The following is a 22,149-nucleotide window of genomic DNA, read 5'->3' as shown; positions in this document are numbered from 1 at the left end:
CATACGAATTAACGTTAATTAATTTGTTAAAAAGTTAAAAAAAAAATTAAATTAAAAACGTTTAAATATGAGATTTTTATTCGAACCTGTCGCACCATGTGTTGTTATGACGTTCACTAACTGATATTTAAATTTTGCTATGAATCATATTTTGCGCTAAATAAGTATTGCGTTATCGTACATGTGAGAGACCGTAGAAATTATTTTTACTTATACATGTCACTAAACTTAAAGTTTTAATAACTTGTAAATTTTTTTTTTTTTTGTGAGTTAAAATGTCGAGATTGATTGTAAAAAATTTACCTGGTTTGGTGAGCATATTAAAATATTTCATTTTTTTTTTTTTTTTTTTGATTTTGTGAAAAAATTTCAATTTAATTATTGTTATGTTAATATTTTAGATAACCAAAGAAAAATTACATCAAATATTTAGTGAGCAAGGAGTTGTGACAGATGTACAACTAAAGTATACAAAAGAAGGAAAATTTAGAAAATTTGCATTTATTGGTTTTCAAAAGCCAGAATATGCGGAAAAAGCAAAAGCTGCACTTAATAAGACATTTATTAACATGTCTAAAATTCAAGTAAATTATCCCATTATAAAACTGTAATTTAAAAAATTAACTTTCATAGTTTTTCAACAAACTAAATATTACGATTTGAAAATTCATTGGGAGAAAAAAAAAAAAAGAAAAAAATTATATAGCACTTACCTTTTTGATATTTAATTTTAGGTGGAGACTTGTGCTGAATTAGGAGATCCTAATAAACCAAGGCCGTGGAGTAAATATGCTCCTGAGAATGTTGCTAAAAAGAAAAAAAAACAAACACAGATTAATCATAATGAATCGAAAAAAAAATTAAAAATGAATGAAAAAGAAAAAATTAAAGATAAAGAGGTTAAAGAATTATTAAAAAATCATGAAAATGATGATTTATTTTCTGAATTCATGAAAATCCATGTTCCAGATCTTTCTATAAATTCTGATAAAAAATTAGAAAATGTAGAAGAAGAAATAAAAAATACAAACAAGAATGAAAATGAGGACAGTGAAAACAACAAAGAAGAAACAAATGTTTTAGCCAACCAAGATATTCCTGATTCAGAATATATAAAATTAAAAACAGGTCAAAACATTTTAATAAAAACAGAATCGAAAAGTTCTGTCAAATTAAAAAAAAATGGTAAAGAAGCTTTAAATATTGAACTTTTTACAATTAAGCTCAGAGGTCTACCATTAGAAATAAAAAAAAGTCAAATTAAAGAGTTTTTAAAACCTAACAAACCTTTTTCTATTCGAAAAGCATTAAGGATGAGAGGAACTGTTTTTTGCGGATTTAAAACTGAAAAAGAAATGAAGCAAGCTTTGAGAAAAAATAAAAGTTTTTTAGGTAATTTTTGTTTATATTTTACAAAAAATTTGAACTGAATCAATCTATTTAAAGTTGCTTAAACTTTTTTTTTTTTTTTGTAGGTGGAAAAAGAATTTATGTTAGTGAAGTAAGGAAAGACAATATGGCTGAGGTTAATGAAAAAGAAAAAAAGTGGGAAGCCGAAAATGAAAGATTAAAAAAATCGGAAACTGTTGCCGAATCTGGTAGAATTTTTATTCGTAATTTACCATATACAGTTACTGAAAATGAATTGAAGGAAGTGTTTGAAAAATATGGTATGCTTTCAGTTATTTCTTTTAAAAAATAAATTGGGAGCCCCTCCCCCCCTTTTGTTTTACATAATGTGATTTTAATTTTAAGGTCCTGTCATTGAGTTTATATTGCCTATTGATTCATTCACAAGAAAACCGAAAGGATTTGGTATTGTAACTTATCTCATCCCAGAACATGCTTGCAAAGCTTATAATGAATTAGATGGCACGATTTTCTCAGGGAGAATGCTTCATCTTCTTCCAGCCCTTCCTAATAATGAATTTTCAGAAGAGGATTTGAATGGTAATTTTTTTTTTTTTTTTTTTTTAGGAACCTAATTCGATAAGTTTAAAAAAGAATATCAATTAAATGGTTGAAGAAATTATTTTTTTTTTTAGAGGACTCGTTTAAGAAAAAAAAAATGAAAAAAGAACAATCAAAAATTAATTCGACAGCGAATTGGAATACTTTTTTTATTGGAGAAAATGCTTTGGCAGAAGTCGTTGCTGCCACATATAAAACATCTAAAGAAAGCGTTCTTGATGATAAGAAAAGTGGAGCAGCTGTGCGACTTGCATTAGGAGAAACGCAATTCGTTAATAAAATGAAAGAGTTTTTGGAAGAAAACAATGTTTGTTTGGACTCATTTGAAAACATGTCCGTTTCACCCCGATCGAACACTGTCATCCTCGTTAAAAATTTACCCTTCGGCACTACGTCGGAAGAAATAAGTGAAAAATTTAGAAAATTCGGATTGTTAAGTAGAGTTGTGGTACCTCCGTCCGGCGTGGCAGCTCTCGTTGAATTTGCTGAGCCGTCAGAAGCGAGAATAGCTTTTCGTCGTCTTTCTTATTCGAAATTTAAACACGTTCCTCTCTATTTAGAATGGGCTCCGGAAAAAGTTTTTTCGACCGAAGCCAAACCCGTGGAAAAAATTGAAAAAACCTGTAATGAAAATTTGGAAAGTGAAAAATCAACTAATCAAAATCAAAGTGCAGAAAACGAGACTCAGAAAACTACAGGTACAATTGAAGAACAACGCGTTCCTGAGGAAGGTACGGTCATTTTTGTTAAAAACCTGAATTTTGCCACCAATGAATCATCACTGCGAAAGGTAATTTACGAAATTTTAAGTAATTTTACTTATTTTGATCGTTTGTCATTAATGGATTCAAACTTAATTACAGCATTTCGAAGCTTGCGGTACCGTTTTGTCGGTAACCATAGCACGGAAAAAAGATCCAAAAGAACCGGGTAAAAGTCTTTCGATGGGTTATGGCTTTGTAGAGTTTTCCCTTAAAGAAGAAGCAGACAAAGCATTGAAAACTTTACAATTTACAAATTTAGACGATCATAAAATTGAATTAAAAAGATCTAACAGAACTACATCGTTAGTATTTACCCTTATTTTCCCAATTTTATTATTATTATTATTTTTAAGTATTGATTCAATTGCGTTTTTGATTTCAGTGTTGCAAATACAAATTCGAGGAACACTTATAAAAAATGCGAAAAACCGAGTTCGAAAATATTAGTAAGAAATGTACCGTTTCAAGCAACGAAACGTGAAATCGGTGATTTATTTAAAGTTTTCGGTGAAATAAAAGCTATCAGGTTACCAAAAAAATTAGTAGGTTCTGGTTCACATCGTGGATTTTGTTTTGTCGAATACAATACCGTTCAAGATGCTAAGGTATTATAAAACGATGAGAGGGGCGGGGCGAAGCTGGGGGCGGGGAAAAATTACAATTAATTCAATCAATTCATGTAATTTTTTTTTTTTATTTCCAGAGAGCTTTTAATTCTCTTTCTCAAAGCACTCATTTATACGGTAGACGTTTGGTTCTTGAATGGGCAGCCGTGGACGATGACATTGAAAATCTTAGAATAAAAACTGCCGAACAATTTAATGCAGGTTTGTAAAATTTTATACAAATTTACAAAAAAAATTTATACAATTAATCACGTGATACATAAAAAAAAATTTTTTTTTTTTTTTTTTCAGCACACGGAAGCAATTCGCAAAATAAAAAAATAAATATGGAAGATGTAGAAAATAACGAATAAATATTTTAATAAATTATTTTTGCATTATCATTTGTAAAAAAAAAAAAAAAAAAAAAATTATCCTGTTGTCCTTTCGCTTTTCCTACACTCCTACATTTGTTTATTTTGTATTTTCAGAAAATTTAAATCAAATAAAAAAGGCGGGTAAATGCGTCGAGTTCGTCCAATAATAAGAATTTAATTTTAAGTGCAACAAGTCGTTTTTTAATCAAAAAGTTGCAGTCATTAATGTTTTGTAAACTTTTGTATTTATATATTTAAACAATTTGTTAACGCCTTTTTTTTTTTTTTTTTTTTTAATTACTTATATCTAAACAATAAGTAAAAGGTTTTTAAGGTAAAATTATTAGGATAAAAAATATTGATATGAGGATTTGTGGAGATTGTGGAAAAGCAGGTAATTAAGAAAGAGTAAAAAGGTTGCTAGTTAGTAGTAGTAGGTGTATTATTTTTCAAATAAAATTTTTTTTTATGCTGCAAAGTAACAATTATTTCATTTGACATTTAAAAAATTGAAGAAAAAGAAAATAAAATATTTAATATGAATTTTCCCAACACTTCCTAAATTTTTATTCATTTTAATTAATTTTTCCTTCCATTACATTAAGAAAATTTATAAATTATTAAATTAACTCATTAATTTTAGTAATTGGTTACATTTTTTCGAGTAAAAAGGCAATGCAGTTTGAGAATTATATTAAAAAGTAAATGATGGAAAAGTTTTTTTCCTTATAAGATTTTAAGAACTAATTTTAAGAAAATATATAAATCTTTAGGACCTTCATGGGCATCTTTAAATCGTGGTATTTTACTATGTGATGATTGCTGTAGTACTCATAGAAATATTGGACGCCATGTGTCTTGGGTTCGATCATTACATCATGAATGGTGGAGTCCATCATTATTAATGGTAACATTATTCATATTTTATATGTAAATGTAGGAAAAGCACTGAATATGTTTAAATGAAATATATTAAATTTTGCTACAGATGGTTGAAGCTTTAAACAAAGCTGGTGCCAATAATATTTGGGAGCACACCTTATTAGAACTTGGCTCGCCAACAGTTAACTGCAAGCCAAAATTTTCTATATCTATGCAGTAGGTATTTAAAATTTTTTTTTTTTTTTTTTTTTTCCAACAAAAAACAAAATGTTTTTATCATTTATAAAAAACCATTTTCAGTTCGAACAAAGAAAATTTTATAAAAGCTAAACATGAAGATTTGGAATATATATTACAACCAGATTTAGAAACAGATGGGCTTAATGGATTGGGAGCTGAACTTCATGCCGCTGCGAGAACCCCTAATTTGCTAACTAGTTTACATCTTTTTTCCCAAGGAGCTGATCCTAATTTTTTTCACGAGGTGATTATTAAATTTATTTATTATAAATTTTATACTGATTAAATTAACTCTTAAATCAATCCAATAATATTCTTACAAATTTATCAAATGATAAAAATATTTTTATTTTTTCATTATCGTTACAAAGTTTTCTTAAAAGGATTTAACCGCTTTTATCAGGTAATAATAATAGTTTTTATTAAAATGAAATAAATAATCGTTTTTTAACAATTAAAAGTAATTTTTTTAAATCTTATTTAAAATGTTGGTAAATATTAGTCATGAATTAAATTAAATGTTTTCCAACTTGAAAATTAAAATTGTTTGGTTTAAGTGAAAAATATGTTTGTCATGTAGGAAAAAGGAAACATGCCCCTTCATGTTGCTGCTAAATCTGGTCAAACATTACAAGCAGAATTATTAATTGTATATGGTGCAGATATAACGAAAAAAGACACCTCTGGTAAAACACCTGAAGAATGTGCATTAGAAGCAGGTCATTTCGATTTAGCTAATAGGTTAAAGGAAGTCAAATATCATGTTCCCGATAGGTTATCTCAGTATTTGTGTTCAAGGAAACCAGGTCAATTAACTCAAATTGATTTATTTAAAAATGAATCATTAGCAATTGTTGATTCTGTACAAAACAGTGAAGCTAAAACTAAATTAAAAAAGGTCAGTAAAAGCAGGTGTGGATTTTATTTTTTGAATATTATTCGAATTAAAAAAAAAATTAACATCATTTTTTTTTTTTTGGAATTTAGTTATCGAATGGTCAATTTGAAAGACTAATTGAAGACGTTTATGATGAAGTTGATAGGCGTGAAGCAGAAAATGTGAGATTATTAAATTATAATAAAGGACAAAATCACATTTCGAATAACTCAACACTTTTCTTACCAGTTCATCCAGAGCTTTCGACATCAAGAAATCAAGGGCGCCAAAAACTTGGTCGCCTTACAGAAAAAGAATTCAACGTTTTAATTTTTGACATTTTGCAAGAGATCAAACGTAGAGACACTACTCACAACTTAACGGGTAAAATATTTGAAAAGTATTTTTTAATTTGTATTGAGAAAAAAAAAAGAAAAAGGAAAAAATATTTATCCAAGTAAAAAAAAAAAAAAAAGGCGTTTTAAATTTATGAATGAAGTAAACTTACCGGCATTTCTTTTGTTTTTAAGGTAATAAGCTTAAAACAGAAATATCAGACGAAGAGCCTTTGTACGACAGTGTTGCTTCAGATGAAGATTATGCATATGCAGAAAAAGGAATTTCTCCAGAGCGAGCATCCTTTTCTTTAAGTAACGGTCTTCCTAATGAAAATGCATCTGAAGATGACCTCAAGAAAAGTCTTACATCCTCTCAAGCCACAATAAATCGACTTCAATCTGAAATAAAACTTTTGCAAGTTACCGTAGGTTCATTGTTGCTTACGAATATTGTATAAGTGACGTTTCATAATATAATTGTAAATTTTTGGAATTTACAGGTAGCAGGATTGGTTAAAGAAAATCGCGAATTAAAAGATGAAATACTCAGGGCAAGATCTTTTACCAGAGGAATCGAAGCGTCGGGAGAGGGAGAAGCCGAACCCGTATCGGATTCGAAAACTCAAAAATGTACTCGACCTACTTCAATGTACGAAACTCGAGAGGGTTTGAGATACTGGACAGGTAAAACGGAAGAAAATTCTACTCAAGGTATATATCAAAGGCAGTTATTCGTGCAAGAAACGCCGCGATACGAAGATGTTATTAGAAGAACGGAACAAGTCGCTAAAAGAATCAAAGAATTATGGACGGCCATGTTGGAAGGAGACGTGAGAACTTTTGTTCCGTGTGCAGAAAGAATAAGAGTGGCCGTCGCTGAACTCATTGCAATTTTTCCACAGGTAAGAATAAATGTTTATTAAATAAAATTTTTATTAAAGTAATGGACATTTCCGTTAAAAAATAAATAAATAAATTTATTTTAATTAGAGCCCACCTGATGAACTGATTCGTAAATTGGGCGCGAACACGGCGAGACTGCAAATCGAATGTGGATCCTTGCAAAATTGCGACACGACAGTTGCGACAAATTGTTTACAGCAAATTCGAAATTGCGCTTACGAAATTGCAAAAGCGACAAAACTTATCGTTATGAACGCTCAAAACGGATGAAAAAAAAAGGGGGCGGAGGGAGAGGAGGGGGAAAAATTCAAATAATAATTTTTTTTTTTAATTTTTCTCCCAAAATCGAAATAACAGCCAAAAAAAAAAGTTATTCTTGAATCGAAAATGCCGTGTGCCTTTAGATGATAAATGCTTGCCGCCTATGGCTTACACATTATTTAACGAATAATTTGTTGAATTAATTTAATAACAAGTAGGATGAAAATAATAATAATAATAATAATAAAAGTAGGGTAAGTTATTAATTAATGTATTAAATTTAAGTTTTTGGGATTTTAATTATTGCAATTTTTAGTTGTTACATTGTTATAATGGTTATTTATTAATTTAAAAATAATAATTGTTGGATTTTAAATACGAGTAGGAAGAAAAACTAAATAAAATATATTTTATTAAATGTCGTTAGTGCCTTGCGTAATAATAGTTATTGACTGATAAGATATATTAAATAATTATTTAAATAATAATCACGATGTTGCAATATAAATGATTAGTTTTTTTTTTTTTTTTTTTCTCTTTATCAATAAAAAAAAAAAAAATTAAAAACTGACATAGAAGATGTTACGAAACATAGCACAGTAGTAATAATCGATTTCAATTAAAATTGTTGTTTTACGTTATTTATTTAAATGTTAAAAGAAAAAGTAATAATATTGATAATAATAATAATAATAATAAATTAAAAGAAAGAATTCGTAAGTTAATTAAATTAATTTTTTTCTTTTTTTTTTTTCGTCTCAAATTTTTGTTATATATATACGTGTTATATTTATTATTAATGGTTTTTAATTGTCTTCCATTTTAATTTATTTGTTAATGTTACCTTTGTTCAAATAAATTTTAATATTTTTTAATATTAACTTTTTTTTTTCATATATTAAAACAAAAAAATCCCTTTTTTTTTTTTTAGTTATTAGTTTTAAAACGGTAAGCAAAACTTACAAAAAAAAACAAACAAATAGGTCGCCCTTAAATATAATTACGTATAACCCTTCGTATTATTTATATATATATATATAAATATATTTTAAATAATTAAGAAAAAAAAAAAAAAAAAAAAAAACACAAAATTTCAGCTTAAATGCTAAATTAATGTAACTTATGTAAACTTATCCAAAATATTATATATGTATAAATAATAACAAAGCACAATTAACTTCGTCCAGCGATTTAACAAATATGCTTCTTGTTATCAGAATCATTCCGATTTTTTGTTCATTGAATTTGATTCTTTATCTGAATTTGATGAATGAACGTTAACGGCCTTAAAATAATAATAATAATAATAATATTTTTTCAATTTTTTTGAATTTTCAAACACAATTGATGATTCCTCATCGAGTCATTTTCCCCTTACTTAAACTTACCGTTAATTTTTTACTAAATTTCTGTGGTATGACCATGCACGTTGTTATAGTGTTGCCTAAAAATAATGTTAAAAACGTGGCACACAAAACTGGAATCTAAATAAATAAATAAATAAATAAACATAAATTATACTCTCGTCAAAAATTATTAAAAATTAATTTTAATTTTTCTACCGACGAACCTGCCATGTGGCTTCCGGATGAAAAGATAAATGATACAACGTTATTGCGTTGTACAATTGGAAGATGTAACCGATGAATAAAAATGGAAGAAGAAAACTCAATCCTCTCCACATCCAACTGTGAAAACCTTCTATCGTTATATCCATGTTATGCCTTTCTCCCAAAGCCTTTAAACGATAGAGAACCCCTTGCTGATATCTAAATTGCAGATATTGAACGAACGCTGTAAATTTTTTTTCATGAAATGTGAATTATCATTGTAAACCCAAAACTTTCATTCATTCATTCATTCAATGATTGAGAGACAAACTCACTAATGTAACAATTAAACCACATGAATTGTCCCCTAAAATAATACCACGGAGTCGTGTTCGGCCATATTAATAATACACCGGCAGCAAAAGTTGATATAAAATGATGCATCCTCCACCAACCTTTGATTCTCGAACCGTTTACTTTTAATATGCTTTCTCTTATTGTCAGAGTGCAATAATACCAAACGAGCAAGAATAAAAAAATTAATTCCAATGATCTGAAAGATGTGAATCAAAATTATAATTTTTTAAACAAAAGAAAACAGGAAACGAGGAAATGATTGATTTTACCTCCAGACAACAATTAAATTAAGTACAGAAAGTAAAAGTCCAATTATGCTAAGTACCAATTTAAATTTTTCATATTCATCTTTGTAACGAAACCTAAAAAAAATCAGACAAAATCAAAGTTTTTTATGATGTTGTTGAAAGTTTTCCAATTTCCAAAAAATTTCCCTCCCCACTCACCCCCCTTCAATATATATTTACTTATCGTTTTTGTTGAGTATGGAAACGTTAACGTTTCCCAAAATAATTTTCAAATAAGTTCCATTACTCGCTCTTGGTAATGTCTGTTCGATATCGCGAAGTTGCAAAAGTCTTCTATCAACTTTTTTCGATAAATCATCCAATGTTGGATCCGATTCATTTTTCATTTCTTTTTTCAATCTACAATTTAACAAAAAAACAAAACCTCGCGTGAAACTGAAAAAAATAATAAAAATAAATCAAAAAAACTTACTTGTTGATTCCTTTGCTTATAAGATTCAACCTGTAGGATTGATGATTCCATTCTTTTATACATTTCCCTTGTAAAGTCCCTAATTCTTCTAATTTTCCTTCGTATTCTTTACTCAAAGCCTTAAATTTACAAAAGATGGGAGATTTTACTAACTCGATTATATGCTTGACACAATGAAAACAATTTTTAAAAAAATTTGTTTGTACGGACCTCGAAAGCTTTGAATTCCTTTTTAAGGTCCTCCCAATCTTGAAGACAAGTTGGGAGATCCCGAATCTCCATTATGAATTAATGCTTTGCCTGAGAAAATACATAAATATAATCAAATATTCAAATTTTATTTAGTTTCGACAACATTTAAAAAAAGTATCACAATCTCTTTTCGATAACGGTCGCCATAATACTTTTTTGAATTAAGTAAAGTAAAGTTTTTGATTTAAAAACAAAAAAAAAAAAAAAAACGACTCATCTTTCTCTACAAGATAAAATAACAATAAATTAAAAATTTTTTCACTTGTCAGAGATAACATTTATATATATATATATATTAATCCCAAAAAAATAAAATCCCAACAATGAAAAAAAAAAAAAAAAAACAAAATCGTTTCACTAAACAAAACCACAAACGGTTTCTAAACGCTTATTGCGCAATCAAACGATCAAAATCAAAATGGCGACAAAATTACCCGAACGGCTAAAAAATTCTCTGCAATGTTTTCCTTTTATTTATTTATTTATTTTTCCCTCCACTTGACGTTTTAAACGCGTTAACGATTTTTTTTAAAATCCCACCACAATAGGCCCCCTTTTTAATTTTTAAAATGGTTTCCCTTTTAAAATAATTTTTTTTTTTTTTTTTTAGTACACGTGGGTGGAGAGAGAGAGAGGGGGGAAGAGGGAAAGGGCGGGGGGAAATTGTTTCGGATTGGAAAATTTAATTTTAAAAATTTGATGTTACCGACGGGTCAACTTAGGGAAAAACGTCATAATCAATCTGTATCAAAAAAAAAAAAAAAAAAACAAAATTTTCTTTCATTCTTTTTTTTTAAAAGGTTTTAACCTTTCCCTCCTCCCGAAAAAAATGTCTTATTTATTCCTTTTTTCGCTTTTTTTTCTTTCTTTTATTCTCAATCCATGTTATTAAAAAAAAAAAAAAATCCGATGTAAAATATTCCTTTTCCGCCATTATAAATTATAATTTTATTTATTTATTTATTTTTTTTTGTTACAAAATCGTTCGTTTGAATACTTTTTTTTTTTTTTTAAATTATCGCCAGGAAAAACAAAAAAAAAAAAAAGAGAGAAAACATGATTTCGTTTATCCTTTTCTCCTTTCCTTTGTCAATAAATTCAATTCAAATCGCATATAACTCATCCGGGGAAAAAAGAAGAAGTTAAATATTTGAATAAATATTTAAATAATTAATAAATAAAAATTAAAATTCTTAAATAATTCAATAGATGATGACTAATTATAAGGTAAACTTTAAAAATTGATAAGGTATCGATTAATAAAATAACAATAATAATAATAATAATAATAATTAATAAAACGTGTTTTCATTCACTAAAATCAGGCCAATACAGGTATGAATAATTCATTTGAATAATTAATTAATTAATTTCAAAATCGAAAAAAAATTAATGAATAAATATTTAAAAAAAAAATTAAATCTGGAATTTATTTTACTGTAAAAATAATAATAATAATAATAATTTTTATTACTTTCTTTCCTTCTTTTTCCTTTTTTTTAAATTTAATTCCATTTAAAAAAATTAAACCTTTTCATCAATTTTATTCATCCGATACCTTTTTTTTTTTTTTTATACCTACGCCACTGTCTGTCCACCTTTTTTTTTTTTTTTTTTTTGCCGTATACAGGTACGAAAGATGAAAATGGAAAATAGCATTGCTTTGCGTTGTTTTTTTTCAACAAAAGAGTATCACGTTTCTCATTGTTAGTTAAACTTGTACGTCATTGAAATTCATTTAACGACTCCATCATTTTAAAATAAAATATCTCTCGCATATGAATTATTTAAAAACACTTTATGATTTAGAAGAGACGATCACGTTTATTGAAGAAGAAGCCGAATAAAAATCGACGTCAATTCAGAAAACTTATTATAAATTATTTATTTATTTATTAAAGTAAAAATAAATAAATAAATAAATGAAGACGATACCCAGTCCAAAATCGTTACCGTTTATCGGTACGACTTTATCGATACTGGCAAACGGAGGACCGTCGAAATTACATTTGTACGTGGATAAACGTCACAAAGAATTGGGTCGGTAATTATAAATTTTAAATTTTAAATTTTTTTAAAACGAATATCGATTACTATCGAACGAATTTATCGGAAAATTTTAGGTCCGATTTACCGTGAAAAACTTGGACCCGTGTCAGCGATATTTGTTTCCGATGGCGATTACATGAGGAAAATTTTTGCACTCGAAGGAAAATATCCGAAACATATAATTCCAGAATCGTGGATGTTATATAATGAAAAATACAATTGCAAAAGAGGATTGTTATTCATGTAAGTTTAAGTATTCGTCTCTCTCTCTCTCTCTCCCCCCCTCTCTCTCTCTCTTTTTCGATTTAACCCAATTCGTGACTGCTTGGTATGAATCCCAGGAAGATTTTCTTCATTCAGGGAAAACGAAGAATGGTTCAATTATCGAAAAATTATGAATAATTCAATGTTGAAAATCGGAGAGGATAAATACGTTAGGGAATCAATTTACGTCGCGGAAAATTTGATTGAAAATTGGAAAAGTGATTCGGTCGTCGAAAATTTGGAAAAACAATTATACAAATGGTCACTCGAAGGTAAAAATGTCAAAAAAAAGTTTTTTTTTTTTTTTTTTTTTGTAGAGTTTCCATTTTTAAATCGAAATTTATTTACAGTTATGATCGCCATTTTACTCGGAACGGAAAATTATTCTCGAAACAAATTTATATTGTCGCCATTCGTTGAAAATCTATCGCAAAAAACTCATAGAATATTTATCGAAAGTGCTACCCTATCGCTTTTACCCGTTCAAATTGTCGCAAAATTAAATTTTCCAGTTTGGAAAAGATTTGTCGCGGCTGCTAATTCGGCCATGGAACAAGGTAACAAAAAAATAATAATAATATTACATAGATTATTAACAAAAAAAAATTGATTATCAAGTTTAATATTATCATTATTGTCGTGACGTCATCAGGGAGAGAAATAGTTGAAAAACTTATGGATATGAATGAAAAAAATCCAATTCCTGGAGGACTTTTACAAGAATTATCAATTAAAATAAAAAAAAAAGAAGATTTAATAAGAATAGTAATAGATTTGATATTAGCAGCTGGAGACACTGTGAGTGTTACCAAAAAAAAAAAAAAAAATATTAAAAATTTTTTTGTTGTTTACCTTGAAAAATTTGACCCTTGAAATGAAATGAAAAAAAAAAATTGTTTTCTTTTTTTTTTTTTTTCTCTTCCCATAACAAAATAATATTAGTCTAAATATGAATGCATTAATATTAAATTATAAAAAAAAAATGATTATTATTATTATTATTAGTTTTGTTTTTTAATTTAAAACATATTTTTTTTACATTTCAGACGGCTTACACAATGCTTTGGTCTCTTTATCTTTTATCAAAGAACGAAACAACACAAAAAGAAATTTACAATGAAATTATTAAAGAAGATGATAATAATAATAATAATACGCAAAACGTTTTTAATTTGCCTTTATTAAAAGGTTGCCTGAGAGAAACATTAAGACTTTATCCAGTTGCACCTTTCATAACAAGATTCATGCCAGAAGATACAATTTTAAACGATTATAAAATCAACGCTAATGTAAATTTTATAAAAACTTTCTTAACGTCAGGTATGATATTAAGATAAAAAAACTTTCATAAATTTTTTTTTTTTTTTTTTTAGGAATTAGTTTTATTATCACTTTATTCGAGTGGAAGAAATGAAAAATATTTTCCTGATTCGAAATCATTTTACCCTCAAAGATGGTTAAGATGTGGTGATAAATATAAAGGAGTTACTAATCCAACTGCTTCTTTACCTTTTGCTATGGGATCTAGATCTTGTATTGGGAAAAAAATTGCTGAAACTCAAATATTAATCGCTTTATCTACTGTAAGTACACATGCCAAAGAATTTTCTTTTCTTTTTTTATAATCATATCGTTAAATCATATTTTTTTTAAATTAAAATTTTCAGATATTGAAAAATTATGAGGTGAGACTCGAAAATGATAAAGAAATTAATATGGTGCTTCATTTAATATCAGTACCAGCTGAACCGATTAAAATTATGTTAAAATCGAGAAAATGAATTCAATATATTTTATCGAAGAATAAAAAACGATTAAAATAGTAACGAGTAAAATAGTAAACATGCAAATATATAAAGGGTTTTTTTTTTTTTTGAAACATAAAACATTATTAAATTTAATTTATAGCTTTTCGAATAAAAATGTTATGTATATGCCTTGTTTATTTAACGTTCAAAAGTTCAAAATTTTAACAAAAATATATATATATATATACTCGTCTATGACCATAATTTTAACTAATTAAAACAAAAAAAAACTTAATGAATAATAAAATACTAAATTATTAAAAAGATTTTTATGTTATTCGAAGCAAAGTTCAGGGGGATCATTTAAAAAAAATAGTTTCACATGTTGAAAATTATACATGATTCATATGACTACAATTATAAATTAATAAAGCTAAATTTATTTCAGTCAAAATTAATAAAATCCTATATAATATTTTGCTTGAATAAAACATCAAACAAAAATTTTAATATTGCAGTTACCAATGTCATTTATTCATAAAAATAATTGATAATTAAATTAGCCTATCAATGACACTCATAATATATATGTGGTTGACTTTGAAAACCTCATTGCAATAGACAAAAAAAAAAAAAATTTTTTTTTTCAAAAATTTTTTTAAAAATGTTAATTGTTAAATATTAATTATATGAAATATATAAAAAAGGTATAAAATTTAATTTAAAAATAATATTTTAATTAAACCAGATACGTATCCCATCGTATAAAACTTGATAAAAATCAAATAAAAAATTTTTGTATCCGCGATATTTATTTCGATAAATTTATCAAAAATTAATATAAAAACTTACCTTTTATTTAAATTGACGTAAAATTTATAAATCGTAAGCCGAAACACAACAAAATCCATATATTCCAAACAAAACTATAAACGTTAAAGTTTGAATGTAATGAAAAACTGACTTTGAACGTCATAGAAGATGTAAATAAAAATGAGGTAAATAGCATACGACGTGACTTTAAGTACTGTCGTGTCATAGAGAAAAATAATGTTGGCAACGTTTCAATGTTTACATTTTTTGGAGGGAAAACATTTGAAACTAAAAATTCCCTTTATCGATGTAAATAAACTTATTTTAAGTTATTATTTTGATAAAATAATTACCATTTATATATATATATTATATATATAAATATATAATATATATATTATATATTAATATAATATTATTATATAATTATATTTAATATATATTACTATATATATAATAATATATTTATTATATATAATATAATATATATTAATATATAATATATAATATAAATATATATTTTAGGAATTATTCTTTTTCCTTTATACCCTTTATATATCTTACATCCCTTTAAATAATTTTCTTTTTTTTTCATGATGTTCAATTTCTATTTTACACACAAAAGGAAAAATTAATATAAAAAAAAAAAATTGCACATAACTATATTAAAAATTATTATATTCGCGATAATTATATTTGATGATAAAAAATAATAAAAATTCGTGATTAAACTAACAATATAATAATAATAATAATATTAATAATAATAATAATAATAATAATAATAATAATAATCCAAGTGAACATATGTATATATTCATAATAAACTAAATGTGCGTTTAATCGAACATAAAAATAAAAAATAAAAAACACAATTGTAAAATAAATTATTTCATATATATATATTAATAATAATAATAATAATAATAGAAAACTAAAAATGGACCACAACCATACGGTTAAACTATTTAACTATTTAATTATTTTTTATTAAAAAAAATTCATTTTTCATTTTTATTTTTAAAAATAATAAACAACCGTGGCCGAATAAATGTAGTAAAAAAAAAAAAAAAATATATATATATATATATATATATATATATCAGTACTTTTAAGGCTAATAATAATATTAAAATATTTTAATTATAATATTAATATATATACTATTATCATTATTATTATATATTTTTCTTGCTTAAACAAAAGGCGTAGAGCGCATATATATTTATTTATATATATATATATAATAAAAAAAAAAAAATTTAATAACGAGAAAAGCGTAGCAGTGTAAAAAAAAAAAAAAAAAAGTGGCATTTTATTATTATTATTATTATTACTATTATTGCAAAAAGCTATGCAAATAAAAAAAAAAAAACAATTATCATATATTTATATATATGTATATATGAGTGTGTATGGGTGTGTACGTAAGCAAATAATATATATATTATTATTATTATTATAAATTCGATAATATAAGTATATATATATACTTTTTTATAAAACTTGCATAATTAATTATTTTTCATAATAAAATTTTCAAAGCTTAAAAAATTATATATAATAAAAAATTAAAAAAAAAAAATGTCGTTAATAATAAACGATAACACCATGCAATATAAAACCTTAGCGCAATATATATTTATTTATTTTTAATTATCATTATCATTATATTCCTTTTTTTCCTTTTTTTTTTATATCCTTTTTATTAAAGCTTTCCCATGTATACATGTATTCATATAAATATATGAAATACTTAAACGCAAAATATTTTATAATTATTATATTTAAATTTTATTAATTATTATTACGTATTTTTTTATTAAATAAATAATAATAATAATAACGTGCTTCGGTGTTAAAAATAACCAAAAAAATTATGCACACGATTGATTGATTGATTGATCGTTTACAAAAAAAAATAGAATAAAATATAATAATAATAATAATAATATTTTTCATACGCTTAATTTAAAAAATAATTAAATTTATTTATTTATTATTATTATCATCATCATTCTGCCCTCACCCTCAGACAACAATTAAAAAAAAATAGTTAAAATTTTTTTTTTGCGTTTTTTTTTTTTTATTTCAAGCCTATAAATATTTTTATTTTTTTTTTTGGGGGGGGGGGGGAGAAACAAATAAATGCAATTACAACACATTCCTTTTTTTACATTTTACAATAAAATAATAAAATCACCCCGATATCCCCGATTTTATTCAAAAAAAAAAATAAAAAAATAACCGCCATTATATAAAATTATTCTCTCTCTCTCTTCCCCCTTCTACATTTATTTATTATTTTTTTTTTTTTAAATAATTAATTCTCGCATCGTGAATAAATAAAAAAAAAAATTATTATTATTATTAAAATTATTATTTATGCGCATGTAATATTTTAAATAATAAATATAAATAAAAATTAAAAATTAAAAGTAAAAAAAAAAAAAAAACTTGCGTAATCGGTTTTTCAATACCCAAATCGATGAAAAAAGAAAAATGAAAAAAACACATAGAAAAATCCGTTACTAAAAAGCATAGGCAAAAAATTTGATGATATGTTTTATCTCTATCCTGTATTTAACTACTACTTGTTACTACTTGTTCTATTCAAATTTTTAAAAAAAACCGTTATTTCAAATTAAATTGATTTTATTCTTCTTCCACGACATTTACGTTTTTTTTCATACGTTAATAACAATTAGTTTTTAAATCTATGAAATTTAGGGCCTGTTTTAAGGAAAAATATTTTTTTATTTTTTTTTTTTTTAGAAACAATACGGCATTTTATCGCGTGTTCTCGAATGAGAATCATTTCTAACTTGAAAAAACAAAACAAAAAACCTAATAAGTAAATAATTTGCGATTCTCTTAATAACGAATGACAATTACTCCATCTTCTTTTGACGTTTGAATAGGCACTTGTTGTAAAAAAGAAAAGCATTGTGTTTCGAGAATAATAATAATAATAAAATAAAATATTGGCACAAAATACTTTTGTTGTGTACCGGGGCATTGAAAAACCTGTACCTGAGTTTTTTGAACTTTTTACTCGCTCGCAATGCTGTTAATTAAATTAATATCCTTATTGTTTTCTATCAAAAGGTTTTCGCTTTCGTTTTTCATGGTTTCGATCGTTTCAATTGTTTTTTCGACAATTTTTTCAGCCTTGCTTTCAGTCTTGTTATTCGTTTTTGTTTTCAACGGCGTCGCTCCGCTCGTCAAAGATTTTCTCGTTTTTGTTAATGTGGTTGCGGTTGTGGTTGTTTTACCCGGAATGACTCCATTCGTTTTGACTGACGATACCGTTGATTTTGATGTTAATCTATTTGCCAATTCTTTTGCTTGCTTATCCGATCCGAGTACTGGTTTTTTCGTGGCAGAAGATAATCTGCTCGATGTGGTAACTGTACTCGTTGTCACGGTGCTCGTACCCGTTTTCAATTTTCCCGGAAGAGTTCTTGATGTTGTTGTTGTTGTCACCATTGTTAGAGTTGTTCTCGCCGTTCCGCCGGGTTTGGTTGGTGCCGTGGATGGACGAGTGGATGATGATAGTCGTGAAGGTGTGGTTAAAGTGTTTGCGGATATTGGTTTTTTAGTTTGCGAAGTTACTTCTGTTCGTTTTATCGTGGTCGTGCTTTTGGTTTCGCCGTTAAGACCCGGAGCAGTTCTTTTTACGAGCGGAGCGGATGAAACCCTGGGTTTTGGTTTTGCTGCCGGTACCGTTGAAGTCGGAGCTTTTGGTGCCGTCTTTCCTGCTACCGAGGATGATTTTGCAGCAGTTGCAGTTGAAGACAATGATGACTTTGAAGCCGGGGGCGCAGTACTCGTTTTTGGACGAACTTGTGTTTTGTTTAAACTGGAAGTCAGAGTGCTTGAAACTTTGGAAGTTGTTTTAGCAGTGGTTGATAATCTTGATGTTGCTGTTTTCATAGGTGAAGCTGAAGCAGTCTTTGCGGTTGCCGATGATTTAACTGGTGGCGTTGGAGCTAATGATTTTTTAGCAGTAGTGGTTTTGGTTCCAGTAACTGAAGGCTTCGAAGCTGTTGTTTTCGTGGAAAGCCTACCAGGAACACTTTTTTGCGAAGGTTTATTATCATCTTTTACTTCATTTTTATTGACTAAGTCAGTAACAGCAGCAGCAGTAGCAGCAACAGTAGCAGCAGCAGCGGCACTCGCTGCTACAACGCCAGCAACAACAGGAGCAGATTCTACATTCTTATCTGCAGCTAAATATTTTTCATTGTCGGGCAAAGATTTTTCGTTGCTTTCATTAGATTTTTCAAGTTGCGACGATAAATCTTCGGTCGCCACGGGTGCAAATGATTGCGTTTGTGTTAAATTGTGGACATCAGTAGGGGGTACGGGAGAAACAAGGGGTTCCGTGATAGGTTCCGATTCTGGAGAAAATGATCTGTCAACTTCGGGCGATTTAAGAGTCGATGGAATTGGTGAAACAGGTTCGGGTACATCTTTGGTAGGACTATAACAAACTAAATTCGGCGATTCCGTGTGTAATAATTTTGATTCGGGTGCCTCGACATCTTGCGTCTGCGGTACTTCTTGGCTCAAAGGTATTTTCTTTTCTTCGACCACTGATTCGTTCACTTCCACATTTGATACATCGACGTGTTGTTCCATCATTTCATTCGGTGAACTCATCGTCGATGGATCTATAAAAGAGCTAATCATATCGTTTGCCAACGATATTCCACGCGCTTCTTCAGGAACGCTTTGTTCTTTAGGCGAATCGTTTTCCGCGGGCGGTGATGCATAATCGGGAATTTGATAATTCGGTGATTGATTATTCGAGTCTTCGTTGAAATTCGAAAAGGCGTTATTCGGTGACAACTGAGCTTCTTCAAATAAATTACTCGGTCTGCTTTTGATATCCCTCATAAAAGTCGATTCTTCCGGAACCGTGACGCTTTCCATGTTCGACCAATTCGGCGAAGACGCGATTATGTCGGACAAATCGTGGGGAATATTTTTCACGGGTGTTTCGGTTAAATATTTTTCCCCGGGAGCAGACATGGGAGAAACGGGAATGAATTCGGCAGCATCTGGATTCAATGGTGAATTCATGCTTATTTTTTCTTCTGACAAATCTTCAGCAACGCCAGAAATCTGTAAATCATTTCAATTTTTATTTATTTAATAAATACAATTTATTGATTAAAATCAAACAACAATGGAGAGACGACGAGACGGTTTTTTTTTTTTTTTTTTTTTTTTTTTTTACTTCTAAGGCGACAAACAATTGTTAATCAAAATAAATATTTGCACGCCTGTCATGCGTTTGAACAATCATAACATTTCCTTTTTGTTGTTGTTGTTGTTTGTTGTTTGTTGTCTGTACATTTTATTTCTTTTCGTTTCGTAAACCAATATACAAAATATTTCATCTTACCGATTTGTTGTTAGTAGTGACGTTTTCAACCGGTACGCTAACACCAGATTCAACTTTAAAATAATTCCATTCGTCGTCTTCGGAATCTTCTACCACTTCTCCACCTGACTCTGCTACCACTTCATCCTTAGCCTCACCTAAAATAATAATAATAATAAATTATTTTTCAAATTAACAAAAAAAAAACACAGATGTGCATATATATGGATAATTGAGGATAAATAAAAAAAAATTAAATTTTTTTTTTTAGAAAAGTCTTTTCGCTTTACGACCGGTCCGCCAACTTTTAATATTAACGGGTCATGTAATTTACGTTAGGCCCGCGCATGCGCTGTGAAAAAAATTTAAAATTTTAAATTTCTTCGTGTGTAATTTATTAAAATATAATTGAAAATAAGCTAAAAAAAAAAAAAAAAAATTAACAAATGTTTGTAACGTGAACTCTAACAACGTTTTATTAATATGGCCGCCAAACATTTTCCTTATTTGATTTTTTTTTTATATTAAATATATATAAATATATTTTAGAAACCATTTTATTCAACAAACAAATTAGGATATAAGGTTATTAAAAAAAAAAAAAAAAAAAAATTACGCATCAATCATAATCGACGAGTCTCAGGTATTATTAATGGTAATAAATTTCTCGTTGGTGATTCATTCCTAACAATTATTATTATCATTATTATTATTATTATATTCAAATGATTAAATCACGCGTTTTAAATACAAGGATAAGGATAAGAAAGAAAAAAAAAAATTAAAGACGTAGAAGCAGAAGGAAAAAAAACTTTCGGAGATCTTTGCACGAAACAATTAATTCATTCATTATTGTAATAATTTTATGAAACCCCCCGCCCCCCCCCCCCCCGCGAATTAATAATTCCAGTTTTTTTTTTAAACTCATCACCCGCATATAATCAATGAGATATGTACGACTTGTAATTCAGGTTCAAGGTTAAACATTCTCGATAGGTTGCTACTACACAAGTCATCGGATCGCAATTAAATACCGCGTAATCGAAGATTGATTGATTGATTGATTGACTGACTGACTGACCTATTGATCGAACTTTCGTTATCGATTTTCAAACAGATTTTCCACCAAATTTTTATTTTTATCGGTTACTTATATTGGGTTTGTCTGCCTTGAGGCATTGTTTAACGAATCACATGTTTCATGTCCATCTAAGGTATTCGCCACGTACTCCCTAAACATACTACTCCTTCTTCTTTTCCCTTTCTAATCAAATAATAATAATAATAATAATAATAATAATAATAATAATAATAATAATAATAATAATAATAATAATAATAATAATAATAATAATGCGTCACTACTACTACTACTCACTTTACAAACATTTATAGTCATCATCGATGAAGAGAAGAAAAAAAAAAAAACAGGAAAAAAAAATCATTTCAAAAAGGAAAATTTTAGGTACCCCGCCTGGTTTTTACTACCCCGCCTTTATTATTATTATTATTATTATTATTATTTTGTCAGATTTTTACTACGTGTATAATAATTTTTTAACGCTCAATAATCACTTCTCTCTCTCTCTCTCTCTCTCTTTCTCTCGATTATGGAAAAGCACAAGTTTTTATTTTCAAAACCTGATTTTGAAGGTTTTTTTCTTTTTTTTTTTTTTTTTTCAAACAAACACAAACAAATTAAATAAGTGAGTGAGTGAGTGAGTGGAAATCAAATTAAATTTTGATGATATCCACGTTCACGAAGTGAACAAATTTTTTTTTTTTC

At 27.3% G+C, this 22,149-nt stretch overlaps 5 protein-coding genes across 5 annotated transcripts; 3 read left to right on the top strand and 2 right to left on the bottom strand.

The window, feature by feature from the left end:
* Positions 1-275: 275 nt before the first annotated feature.
* On the top strand, positions 276-3,570 carry Phum_PHUM320290 (RNA binding motif protein, putative; the record flags this gene model as incomplete). The annotated part of the gene is made up of 9 exons (XM_002427421.1): positions 276-311; positions 402-584; positions 735-1,392; positions 1,476-1,670; positions 1,756-1,950; positions 2,046-2,761; positions 2,835-3,037; positions 3,118-3,340; positions 3,439-3,570. 9 exons carry the CDS (start codon positions 276-278, stop codon positions 3,568-3,570), a joined length of 2,541 nt encoding a protein of 846 aa, XP_002427466.1.
* A 510-nt stretch (positions 3,571-4,080) lies between these two features.
* Phum_PHUM320280 (ARF GTPase-activating protein GIT2, putative) lies at positions 4,081-7,227 on the top strand (the record flags this gene model as incomplete). The annotated part of the gene is made up of 9 exons (XM_002427420.1): positions 4,081-4,111; positions 4,491-4,624; positions 4,706-4,815; positions 4,900-5,083; positions 5,420-5,737; positions 5,827-6,130; positions 6,247-6,483; positions 6,559-6,956; positions 7,045-7,227. The coding sequence occupies 9 exons, from the start codon at positions 4,081-4,083 to the stop codon at positions 7,225-7,227; spliced, it is 1,899 nt and encodes a 632-aa protein (XP_002427465.1).
* A 1,210-nt stretch (positions 7,228-8,437) lies between these two features.
* On the bottom strand, positions 8,438-10,127 carry Phum_PHUM320270 (uncharacterized protein; the record flags this gene model as incomplete). Its single annotated transcript, XM_002427419.1, has 8 exons — positions 8,438-8,503; positions 8,607-8,702; positions 8,789-9,012; positions 9,104-9,321; positions 9,395-9,487; positions 9,593-9,772; positions 9,846-9,964; positions 10,056-10,127. 8 exons carry the CDS (start codon positions 10,125-10,127, stop codon positions 8,438-8,440), a joined length of 1,068 nt encoding a protein of 355 aa, XP_002427464.1.
* Positions 10,128-12,019: 1,892 nt separating this feature from the next.
* Positions 12,020-14,191, top strand: Phum_PHUM320260 (cytochrome P450, putative; the record flags this gene model as incomplete). The annotated part of the gene is made up of 8 exons (XM_002427418.1): positions 12,020-12,137; positions 12,221-12,389; positions 12,507-12,682; positions 12,761-12,967; positions 13,063-13,208; positions 13,457-13,699; positions 13,784-13,993; positions 14,078-14,191. 8 exons carry the CDS (start codon positions 12,020-12,022, stop codon positions 14,189-14,191), a joined length of 1,383 nt encoding a protein of 460 aa, XP_002427463.1.
* Positions 14,192-18,022: 3,831 nt separating this feature from the next.
* On the bottom strand, positions 18,023-20,712 carry Phum_PHUM320250 (protein p60 precursor, putative; the record flags this gene model as incomplete). The annotated part of the gene is made up of 3 exons (XM_002427417.1): positions 18,023-20,101; positions 20,385-20,516; positions 20,698-20,712. 3 exons carry the CDS (start codon positions 20,710-20,712, stop codon positions 18,023-18,025), a joined length of 2,226 nt encoding a protein of 741 aa, XP_002427462.1.
* Positions 20,713-22,149: the final 1,437 nt, after the last annotated feature.

Source organism: Pediculus humanus, genomic scaffold (genome assembly GCF_000006295.1).
Source record: "Pediculus humanus corporis 1103172107729 genomic scaffold, whole genome shotgun sequence".
NCBI classification, from domain to species: Eukaryota; Metazoa; Arthropoda; class Insecta; order Psocodea; family Pediculidae; genus Pediculus; species Pediculus humanus.
Note: the sequence above shows the minus strand (reverse complement) of the source record. Positions and strands in the feature narration are given on the sequence as shown.